This window comes from Microplitis mediator, chromosome 1, assembly GCF_029852145.1.
Source record: "Microplitis mediator isolate UGA2020A chromosome 1, iyMicMedi2.1, whole genome shotgun sequence".
Lineage (NCBI taxonomy): Eukaryota > Metazoa > Arthropoda > Insecta > Hymenoptera > Braconidae > Microplitis > Microplitis mediator.
The window spans coordinates 4,870,662-4,883,349 of NC_079969.1; the positions used below are offsets into that span (position 1 = coordinate 4,870,662).

General features: G+C 30.9%; 1 protein-coding gene across 19 annotated transcripts in view; it reads left to right on the forward strand.

Moving 5' to 3' along the window:
• The window catches only part of LOC130678182 (glutamate-gated chloride channel), a 74,119-nt gene that overhangs the window by 37,564 nt on the left and 23,867 nt on the right, over nucleotides 1-12,688 (forward strand). For 12 of the 19 annotated variants that reach the window (XM_057485234.1, XM_057485235.1, XM_057485251.1 and 9 more), the window contains exons 3-5: nucleotides 4,025-4,195; nucleotides 4,714-4,802; nucleotides 10,994-11,140. In XM_057485234.1, coding sequence (XP_057341217.1) covers nucleotides 4,035-4,195; nucleotides 4,714-4,802; nucleotides 10,994-11,140 — 397 coding nt within the window. In that variant the 5' untranslated portion in view covers nucleotides 4,025-4,034. The remainder of the gene's footprint in view (nucleotides 1-4,024; nucleotides 4,196-4,713; nucleotides 4,803-10,993; nucleotides 11,141-12,688) is intronic. The other 7 variants (XM_057485242.1, XM_057485244.1, XM_057485245.1 and 4 more) reach the window with 1 other exon arrangement.

A 12,688-nucleotide genomic window follows, 5' to 3' on the forward strand; every position in this document is an offset into this window, starting at 1 on the left:
CCTATATATTTACATGTACATCCACATTGCGAATCGACGAACATACTATCAATTTTCCTCTAATGTAATCAGTTGAATAAAGTTCAAACTTTTATAGCCAACAAACCGTTTCGGTTTCGTATCATGAGTAATTAATAATTGTTCAATCAAATACTTGTTTTATCTATGAAATTCGAATGATCATTTTCAAACTAATAAAACTTAAAAATACTGTTGATATTTTTGGTTCATTAATAAAACCAATGACACATAACCAATAACCGAATTGGCCCGTGTGTACATTTACCCGTCAATAACAATCGACAAATCAATTTTCATTGGAAATCTCATAAATCATATTTGTTTACTACCATGAGATATCAATTTAAAAGTTTCAGTAGCGAATTGGTTGCTAAAATCAAATTGATTATTTTTAACCTACAAATTTAAGTGAAATATGGACACGAAATTTTGCTGTAAATTACAATACCAACTGTGAAAATTAACACACGGAGAGAAGTGAATGGTATATTCTCCAATGTAACATAGTAATTATTACCATGTAGCATGGTAACGCAAGTTTTTTAGCCGAGTTATTTATTTGACTTAGTAGTTTGTCCGATTTTGAATGGTAACGCTAGCCATGCTAGCATGGTAATCATTCCTATGCGACATTGGAATTATTACAATTTCGATGAAGCTGCTTCCAATTCAAGTAGTAAGGTTAATATTAAAATAAGGTTTTATAATTAAAAAATTAGGTTATTTAATTAATAATAAATAAATTTTTAACTGATTTAAAAAATTTTTAAATAAAACAGTAAATATTAACATCATCATATTTTAACATGGGCTAGTTTTATTAGAAAAAAATTATAATACTTTATTATATATTGAAAATACACTCTCTAAACATGAATAAGTGAAATAAGTGAACATTCACTAATTCTGAGTGCTAACCGAACCACGTTTTGAAATTAGTGGTTCCGTTTGCACTTAGAATCAGTCAATATTCACTGATTTTTACTAATTCATGTTTAGAGAGCATTTAATTAATATTTTATTGTAAGTAAAATTATTAATTATGAATTATTAATGTAGAGAGAGTATGCAATTATCTAAATTAAAAATATTAAATCCAGCGCTCTGGAATATACATTTTTCCGTCTGCAGCAGTGACGATACGTGTGGTAGAATAACATTTTAAATCAGAATACAATAGACAATGATACTTGCCAAATAATACTTGAGTTTCGTATGATTGATAATGTTCATTAAAATAATATTCATTGATATAAGAAGTAATTAAGATTAATATATGTACAGGTTATATTGGACGTATATACTATATAGCAGCGATTAATATTTAAACTGCTTTCACGCTATACAGCATGGGACTCAGTACCATTCTAGCATGGCTTTGATTACTATGCTACAAAAGCAATATTTACCAGTAGAATGATTACTATGTAGCATGGTAAATATTACTAGAAGAATGGTAATCATTCCCATGCTACATACACTGTAAAAAATCACCGGGGTAAGTCCAAGCGGTGTAGGTGTTAAAATTATCGGTGTTAAATTTACCCCTGAAAGCGGTGTGAAAATAACGCCGTCACCGGTGTAAATATTCTTGACCGGTGTTAAAATAACGCCGCCACCGGTGTAAATATTCTAGACCGGTGTTAAAATAACGCCGCCGCCGGTGTAGATATTCTTTACCGGTGTTAAAATATTTTATTTTGTGAATATTTTTACTTACTCGATCACTATACTTGTTAATAAATGATATTCTTTATTAATTTTCATAAAGAACTGACATTTTTTGTGTTTAATAATCTTAAAAGTTAATAATCCAAGCGGTCGCAGTTTACCCTGCTTTTACACCGGTTATCCCGCTTTTACACCGATGTTACTCCGTTTCTACACCGGTTACCCCGATTTAAGACCGGTATTTTTAACACCGGTGTAATTTTATTTTAACACCGGGCGGAGTTAAAATGAGTCCATTTTTAACACCGCTCTTTTTACAGTGTAGTATCGATTCCTATGCTTTAAAAAATAGGACTGGTTACCATCTAGAATGGTAATTATTACCATTCTCTTCTCTCCGTGAATTTTCAAAAAGATCCGTTATCAAAAAATTAACTTCCACATAATCTTCCATTGTATCTGCGACCCATTTGTTCAAATTTTATTGAAACATTGACTTTTTGACCACATGTAGAATAAAAAATAGTGAAAAACGTCAATGCGTTGTAGGTCTTCTCGCCGAAGGTGACATAACATTGCTTTGTAATAGCTAATCATTGTTCATACACATTATCGAGCACAATTATTAGTATTACTCAAAGCAGAAACCTTAAGAATGTTTAAATCCAAACAAATGGAAAAGCCGCCCTGATAACTAGTTAATACGCTGAATGAAGTCAAGCAAAAAGCTAAGGTAAATTGTTCGACATGGTTTAAAGTAAATGAAGGCTGGTAGAAATTTTCGCTTCAATGAATCTACGCCAACTTGTATACAATAGATTATGTATATATATATCTATATACGTAACTATGAATTTTAAGTCTTTCATCAATCCCCCAAGAGCTTGGTGAACTTACAGACACTAGAGAAAATTTAACCGACAAGTTTTCTTCCCTCTTGTTTCTTTATACTCTACTTGACATCCAACGTCGAGTTAACGGTTCAACAATGCGAGAATTACCTCCCGTTTTAAAAGGTTTGATATATAAGTAGTCGAGAAGTTTTCTCGATAAACTTTAAGTAATTCTTCGGTCGGAATATCATATTATCAAGGAAGTTATTTCTTTCTTTTTCTGATATAAATTTAAATATTTATTGGGGTTAAATAGTTTGATAGTTTGATTAGATAGTGAATTTATGGTAATTTAATGTTAATATGCTATTGTGTCTGGATGATTTACTAAAAGTATGTAAGATTATAGTAGGGGAGACCGGGGCTGAAAGTTCCGATTTTAAGAAAATGCTAAATAATTTATAAAAAATAGATATTTTTTTAATAGATTAATGGTGGATTTTCTATGGCAAGTCGAAACGGAACTTTTAGCCCTGGCACAGAATTATAATCTCAGTATAGATTCATGTAAGAAAGTACGGGTTTACATAAGAATCCATGGGGATATTCATAGGAAAATATGGGCTTACATAGGAACCCATGTAGGGAAGTATAGGAACCGGAATTCTCATTCAAGAAATGGATAAAGGAACTTGGATATCTAGATTCCCATGTAGAGATTTCTCATAGGAAGCTATGAGTACCTGGATTTTCACGTAGAAGTCTGAAATAGGTTCCCATATGAATGCATGGGGCAGATTTCCGTGGATATCTGTGTAAAAATCTACATTAGATTCCCATACGGATTTGGGATGGCGTAGATTCCGATTGGAAATAACGCAAGAATCTATGCTGGAATCCTCTAGAAAACTATAAAGGAATCCATCCGAAAACACTATGTGGGAATCTAAGCTGTATTCCTACATGAATTTTTTTATAGGGATAGCAATTATAGAATCTTTTAGATGAGTATCTTAAAATCATTACTTTTAAGAGTATTAACCACAATAATCTTATTTTAAGAGATCATCTAAACCATGTAAAGAAACGTCGGAACATATCCCAACTCAACGGCTTAGACATTTAACCAAATTGTTAATTTGTGTAGTAAAACAAAGTAATAAACGGTATTGTTTCTTTTCTTTGAATGATGTAAGGAATATAAAAACCGAATAGATTATGATCACCAAAAATACCAGACCTAGACCAAAAACTATCAATGACAGCATATTTACTTAGTTGATACAAAACTAAACCCTTGTTTACATTTACACAGTCCGTTGACGTTAATCGAACAATGACAGGTGAGTTGCGCGATTGACTCGCGTATTGACAGAGGTTCAAAAAATACTTTAATTTTTCTTTATTTTTAATAAACTGATCGGAACAATCAACCCCCGGTCTCCCCTATGTATTATGAATAAATAAAATAAATTAGATTATTATGTTTTGTGTTTCAGATGACATAGAATGGGTTGGGTGGCGCTAGGGCGGCGTGCGGGTGGTAGCAGCCGCTTATCACCCATCCTCTCGCTGTCTCTCGCCTCCCTCGTAAGATCCTTACTATTTACTACCCTCTGTGTCCTCACCCTAGCTCTAACTTTTGCCACCTTCGTAAATTCCGAGGACATGTACGTATGAACATATATTCTGTTTATGTTAATTATGAATTACTATATAGTTATTTACTAAAAATATAACAATAATAATAATTAAGTCAAAATAAAATAGAGTTTTTTATACATAGTTTATAGCAAAATGTGATTTAATTTTTTTGGAAATGATTTAAATTAGAAATAGAGTTCTGCATATACATAATGAAGTATAGTTTAATAATATATAGAGTTGATAATTAATTTATAGCAAGAAGATTTGAATTTATTGATGATAAGAAAAAAAACCCGACTGCGATATTTTATTAATTTACTAGAAATTTGACTTTTAAAATGAACCAAAATCGATTCAGTGGTCAAGTCATGATTCGTTAAAATATACACCGTAATTAGTATGTACACACATATAAAACTACAGATTATTTAAATCGAGCCGCAGTCGGGTAAAAATAAATGAGATATAAAATAATGAAAGTGTAAAATGGGTTAAATAAAATGGGCTAGGGTGTGTTGGTTATTTGACGAATGTGTTGCAGCTTTGAGGAAGGAAAATCGGACAAGGAAATCCTGGACAATTTGCTGCTGTCGACACGCTATGACAAGCGGCTTCTACCGCCGGTCCAAGGTACACTACGGCCCCCACCCCATACTCGTCAAGATGACTACATCCCTGACCATCTTGATTCACCCAATGACCAACCTAACCAACAACCCGAGCACCATCTCCGACACCATCGGCACCAAAACCATCACACAGCACGACACAACCACAGTTCACTGCTTACGTCTCGTCGAAAGGGTACCTCATTGAATCTGATGAAAAAGCAGAGCGAATGCTGCTGATAAAGTTGATGACGGCCAACATGTATACACGAAAAAAAAAAAAAGACATTCTTAGCGCAAATTGATTAACGTATACGTAGATCAAAAACCCGCACGCGCGCGAGCCTACAAACGTTCTGAATATCTTGAAATTATTAATATTTTCATGTTAATAAGTATTCGAATTAGTTACGGTAGATATGGTCTCAGATAGAAGTTACTTCATAATTTGATATTCAGTTTATGTCGGGACATAAATGTGCTGACATTTAAATGATAGTGTCGGCTAAGATTAATTAGTAGCGTTCAAATCTAAAGTGATTTTGAATGTCTGTTAGTAATACTGACAGTATGATTGCTGATTGACGTATATAAGTACATCCGAATCGTGACGAAATATTCGGAAGTATAAATCTATTTGTTTACTCTCTACTTTTCATTGATAGAAGGATTTTCTTGAATTTAAGATTTTTTAAGGGCATTTTCAGACAGTAGCCCCACCTCCAATTTTTTTAAATATTCAATGACCTTGAACTGTCGAAACTATCCCTAGAATTTTTTATAAGGATCTGACAGCAACCTTATCAGGTTAACCTTAAGGCCAAGGTACTGATAATGATGTAACGCTAATGGCCTATGAGGCCCTTATCAGGATTTTCTTATTAATAATTATTTTAAATAAGTATTAAATTGCAAAAAAATAAGAAAATTTTAATTAGATCAGGAATGCCCTATTAAGGTTGACTTTATGTGAACCTTATAAGGTTCTCGTGGTACCAGGGAAATCGGGAAAAAATTCTAGTCGACCACAACAATAAAATTTGGAATAACTTTTAGCCTGATAAGGGCTTTGCCAGGTTTTTCCTATTAAGGTCAACCTTATGTTGACCTGATAAGGTCCTCGTGGTACCAGGAAAACCAGGAAAAAATTCTAGTCGACCACAACAATAAAATTTGGAATAACTTTTAGCCTGATAAGGGCTTTGCCAGGTTTTTCCTATTAAGGTCAACCTTATGTTGACCTGATAAGGTCCTCGTGGTACCAGGAAAACCAGGAAAAAATTCTAGTCGACCACAACAATAAAATTTGGAATAACTTTTAGCCTGATAAGGGCTTTGCCAGGTTTTTCCTATTAAGGTCAACCTTATGTTGACCTTATAAGGTCCTCGTGGTACCAGGAAAACCAGGAAAAAATTCTAGTCGACCACAACAATAAAATTTGGAATAACTTTCAGCCTGATAAGGGCTTTGTCAGGTTTTTCCTATTAAGGTCAACCTTACGTTAACCTAATAAGGTCTTCATGGTACTTCAGGGAAACCAAAAAAAAGTTCTAATCAAGGCTATAGCAATAAAATTTAGATTAACTTTCAGCCTGACAAGGACCTTCTCAGGTTTGTCCTATTGTCGACCTTATGTTGACCTGATAAGGTCGTCGCGGTACCAGGGAAATCCGGAAAAATTCTAGTCAACCGATAAGAATAAAATTTAGAGTAACTTTGGCCTGATAAGGAACTCATCAGGTTTGTCCTATTAAGGTCGACTTTATGTTGACCTAATAAGGTCTTCATGGTACTTCAGGGAAAGCAGAAAAAATTCTAGTCAGGATTGTAATGAATATTCAATCGTTTAAAATAAGCTTCTTAAAGAAGTTTCAATAAATCTGGTTCATTGTTCTCTAATAAATCCTTCTATCAGTGATGCAACTGTATAGAAACCATCTATCTCCTTTTCTATTTATTTTAATGGAACAAGATTTAGATAAACACTAAAAGTTGAAACTAAATGAGGGTTAACAATGGATTTAATGGTGGATTCTGTTTAGGTCAATGAGATTCTCAAGACTATCAGGACGTTTCTGGCAACGCAATACACTTTGCACTTGGTTACGGATAATCCTCTCTGAGCTTTTGCTATACAACTCGAGGCTTGGCAAATTTGTCGGATTAATGAAGTGGAGCACCACAGAGTAAAAATAAAAGGGCTTGCTAAATAAAATTTTGTAGTTTGTATATCTATATAGAAAATTATCGGGAAAAAATTTAACACTGCGCTATTATATTTTCTTATCAGTTTTATTTTACCACTATCTATAATAGATTTTTTAATTTTCGGAACCAATTAAGGCCTGGTACTCCGTAAAGTTGCCTTTTTTTTCTACTTGAATTTTGCAGTTTTGCTGCAGTGAAAAGAACGAGAGTAAATTTCATTAATTAATACGTGTAATAAAAAACTAATTCAATTATTCCAGTTACTCACTCGCTTAGAAAAATTTCTCGTTTAGTCAACTATGTATAAAAAAAGTAATAGAGTAAAATCTCTTATTATTTTTAAAATTTCTCTCGAATATTATTCTATTTTTAGAAACATGAATTAATTCTTTTTTTTGTTTTTATTATAATTTCGTTCTTTGATTTTATATTTATTACTTGTAATTGAAATCAAAATATCGGATACACTGAGAGAAATTTTTAATAGTAATTAAACATCAGATGCCTCTTAAAAGGACTGATATGAATACTTACGATCAGAAGCGATATAGTTCCGATTACTTGAAATTTTTCCGAGCGTACTGAGTAACTGAAAATTTTTTATCATCAATGAAAAATTAGCAGTATAATCGAATTCTTTGATAAAAAAATTCATTTTTGACTGAGACATTTCTTGACTAAGGTAAAATATGCTTTCATATATTTATCAACTAATTACGTTTTCTTTATTCGATGCGGAAAATTAAAGTGAAAACCCTTGAGTCATAAAAGAAATTGGAAAAATTTAAAAGAACGATTGGGCGTAGATAAGAGATAACATATCAGAACAGAGACGCCGTTTTAGAAAATTGCGTTTAAAGATTTCGATATATTTCTAACAACATTTCTAGAATTCTTATAAAACTTTATAAAATTCCGTACAACTGTAGGAAATTTCATTAATTTTCATAAAATTTTCTAAAATGATTTTTTTCGGAAAAATTCCACGAGATTTTCTAAAAAAAATCTTTCGCGAAAAAAATTTCATGAAATTTTGAAACAAGATTTTTTTCGCGGGAAAACTCCATGAAATTTTATAAACAGATTTTTCTACGGGAAAATTTCATGAAATTTTGAAAAAATATTTTTTTCGCGGGGAAATTTTATAAACAGATATTTCTACGGGAAAATTTCATTAAATTTTATAAACAGATTTTTCTACGGGAAAATTTCGTTAAATTTTGAAAAAAGTTTTTTTTCGCGGGAAAACTTCAGGAAATTTTATAAACAGATTTTTCTACGGGAAAACTCCATGAAATTTTATAAACAGATTTTTCTACGGGAAAATTTCATGAAATTTTGAAAAAAGATTTTTTTCGCGGGAAAATTTTATAAACAGATATTTCTACGGGGAAATTTCATTAAATTTTATAAACAGATTTTTCTACGGGAAAATTTGGTTAAATTTTGAAAAAAGTTTTTTTTTCTCGGGAAAATTTCATGAAATTTTATAAACAGATTTTTCTACAGGAAACTTCTATAAAATTTTTCACTGGTTACTTGACTCAATTTTACAAAAAGTTTCATCCCGGATAATTAATTTGTATCATCAATTTTTTTTTATCATTGAGAAAATTTTTTTTCAACTGTAAACAACTCAAAAGCCATTTTTTTTATCACTAAGAAGTTATTCGGTACGAAAATTAAAGAAATTAATTTTTTATGGGTTGGCACGTTATCGCTTATCTACGTCGAAATATTTTATAAAAATATGCTCAAGTAATTGTTACGACGGTTATCTTAATCTGGTTATAAAATTCCTAGACAGGAAATTAATTTTTTCCTATCAGATTATTTATCAAAAACCAACAAATTCTTTTTAAATGAAACTAATTTACAAATTTTTCTAGAACAAAGTTCCCGATAAATTATAAAATAACAAGTATTAAAATACGACAATTAAATACCATCAAGTGTTAAATTATGCAGGTCTTTGACGGTATTTATGATAAAGTTATTTATGTACAGACAATAGAAAGAATCGATTAAGAGCAAGACTAAAAATAGCAAAACGTTATTAGTATTTTTAACCGCCACAAGGTAGTCTTATAACGAGGTCTGGCTGCAAACAGAAGCGAAAACGGTTATAAAGAAAACACGAATACAGCTAGGAGGGTTATCAGAGTCAATTAAAAAAGGGTAGTTTGCATAATTCAAAGTTCATTAACTGTCACGAGAACGGCGAAAGCTTTTACATTCACATACCGGCGAGTCTGAGGGTCGACCTAATTTCATAAAACGACAAAAAAAAAACATTCAGGATGTTGCTACCTGTATCTTAAGGGGTAGACTTTAGACTTTTTACACCCAGCGAGGCCATTTTTATTACATTTTTCTTCTTTCTTCATACTGCAGATCAACCTATCAGATTTTTTTCAGTTTCATTTTTTTTTATTTTCTTCTGAGAAACTCTTTGGTCAAAAAATTTTTTTCATTGATTATTTAAAAAATAATTAATACAATTGGGAAGAACTTTCTAGCTTTTATCGAAATTATCGAATGTTAATAATCGATTAAGAAGGCAATAGTGATTATACGAGTAGAATCTTAAAAAAGTTCTAAGCGCGGAAAATAAATTTTTGAAAAAGACATTAACTATACGGAAAAAAATCGTGATGCAAAATCAATATCAATATTTTAGAACTTCATTTGAATCTCTAAGCCGCGCTTATTTTTGATGTTGCTCCTTAGGGTTTCAAATGTGGCTCGATTTTTCGACTAAAGTAGTTATTGGTCTCTCTAATATTTGAATTTAATCTAAGGTAGCTAATACTCTATCAAAAAAATCCATGTAGGATTGTATGAGAATCCATAGAAATTTATGTAAGAAAGTATGGGTTTGCTTACCAGAATCCATGGGAATCAATACAGGAAAATTAGGACACATAGGAATCCATGTGGGAAAGTATAGATACCTGGATTCCCATACTAGAAATGCGTATGGGAACTTAAATCTCTGGATTCCTTCGTAGGGATTCTACGTAGGAGGATGTGAGTACCTGGATTTTCATATAGAAAATCCACCAAGGAATCTAAATTAAGTTCCGATATGGATTTTTGGATGGTCTAGATTCCCGTGGATATCATAGTAAAAATCCCCATATGAATCTATTCTGAATTTCCATACGAATTGGGGATGGCATGAATTCCTTTGGAAAACCACGTAAGAATAGATATAGGAATTTATGCTGGATTCCCATATGGATTTTTACTGCAGATTCTCATGGAAAATCATCGTAAAAATCCTCATGGGAATCCATACGAGATTTCCTTATGAATTTGGCATGGTGTGAATTCCCATAGGGAACTCATGTGGGAATCTATGCTGGGTTCCTCTAGAAAACTATATGGGAATCCATCCAAAAGCCATCGATTTTTTTGATAGGGTATAATATTTAAAAAACCGCAGTTTAAAATTATATCTGGAAATATTCTGACATTTCTCATATATTACAATGAAAATTCAAATATTCAAAAGAAGAATTTTAACAATCGATTAAAAGCGTTTCAAGAATAATGCTTTAAGCTTTTCCATTGTTCTTTTGACAATTACTCACACTTAGCCTACTTACTCGTTAAAAGGTTTCTATTACAGTTAAAAATTTTTAAATTTGTCTTTAATATTTTTAATAAATTGAATTTAGACAAAAAAAAAATTGACCACAGAGTCTCTTATCCTTGCAATTAAATTTCATCTACTTTGCCCACACATGAATGCAAAAATTACCACTTACTCAAAGAAACAAATATAATTTCCATCAATAACAAATGCCCGAATGCCAACGATAGTGCAAAGCTTCCTTGAAGTTTTAAGATTTCTTTGGATCAATAAAAAGTTGCCTGATTTTTTTTTCTTCCTTCTTCTTCTTATAAACTTTGCATTGTCACCTACTTTTTTAAAAAAAAATTTCGTTTATTTTTTTTCTGATGGATGAGACGTAGGCAAGGGCTATTGGGTGTTACAGATGCGGATTTCTGCTGTGGATTGCGATCGCCTGGCGACACGAGCAGGCCAGTTAACCGATCAGCGACCTTTACCGACCTTACGCAGAACAACAACCAGAACAATAACCATTATACGCCGCACCAACACCTTCGCACTCACCTTCGCGGTCCGTCCTTAAATTTTTATCTGTAACAACCTAACAAAATAACTGTTTGTCGTTAAAAAAAAAAAGTTTAATATTTGTTTTAGAATAATCCTCGTCTCACAAAATTATCGTTTTTTTAAGAAGCTGAACAATAAGTAACGCCATATTATTTAAATTTACTCGTTTTTACACAGAAGAGAAGACAACTTGACTTAAGATTTATTTTCTTGATCCAAGAATTTTTTTTGTAATCCAGAAAAAAAACCGGAATTCCGGATGTTCAATAAAAAATTCTCTTCGTTCAAGAAAATTCTTTGGAAACAAGAAATTTTCTTCTTTAACTAAGAAAATTTTTTCTTGATACAAGAATATTTTTTTGTAATCCAAAAGGAAAACAGAAATTCCGGTTGTTCAAGAAAGAATTTTCTTCGCCCAAGAAAATTCTTGGGAAACAAGAAATTGCTTTCTTGAACTAAGAAACTTTTTTCTTGATACAAGAATATTTTTTTGTAATCCAAGAGGAAAACTGAAATTCCGGTTGTTCAAGAAAGAATTTTCTTCGCTCAAGAAAATTCTTGGGAAACAAGAAATTTTCTTCTTGAACTAAGAAACTTTTTTTCTTGATATAAGAATATTTTTTTGTAATCCAAAAGAAAAACCTAAATTCCGGTTGTTCGAGGAGAAAATTTTCTTCGCTCAAGAAAATTTATTTAAAAAAGATTTTTTGTCTTGATCTAAGGAATTTTTTCTTGGGTTAAGAAAATTTTAGCTTTATTTCTGGATCGCAAAAAAACATTCTTGAGTCAAGACATATTTTTTTTCTGTGTTAATTATTTACAGTAAAAAAAATCATTCTAATTATTTTATAATTTATATTTAATACTGAAAGTATTAAAAATTTAAGAATAAATAAATTCAAAAAATTTTTCAGCTTCGCAATCAAATTATTTTTGTTGTCATAAATGAACCGTTGTCATAATTTTTTATTTTTTCAAACATATTACTAAAGATCCATGCATTTTTTATAACACGATTTTGAATATTTAATATTAAATGGAAAACACTAAAAAATAGCACATATATATTTATATGTATATCTTCATATTTTTTAACTAAAACCAAGTATAATTTTTTTTTTTGTTTAATAATTTATTCCAAAACTATCATCAAATTTAATAACCTTTTTCCAATGAATATTTATTTCAAAAGCTCTCCTCTTTCTGTTAAATACATAAATAAGCTTTTCATAATACACATTTACATTTCGAGTTTTTCAGTCAAGTTTAATAGAATTGCACTGGCACCTATACAGAATTTTTTATACCCAACAAAAATTATTCAATGTATGTTGTTACTTTTATTTATATATACTTTTACATTTATTATCTATACTTTTTTCGTTTCTTAACATTTCTTTCATATTTCTTATAAATTCTTTCTCAAATTCTTGTAACTTTGCCATTAAATAATATAGCACACACATTTTTTAACTCAATCTTTTTATAACTTTTATAGAAAATTTAATTTAAAAATACGGATTGTTGCACGGATTCATAAACTATCTAATTA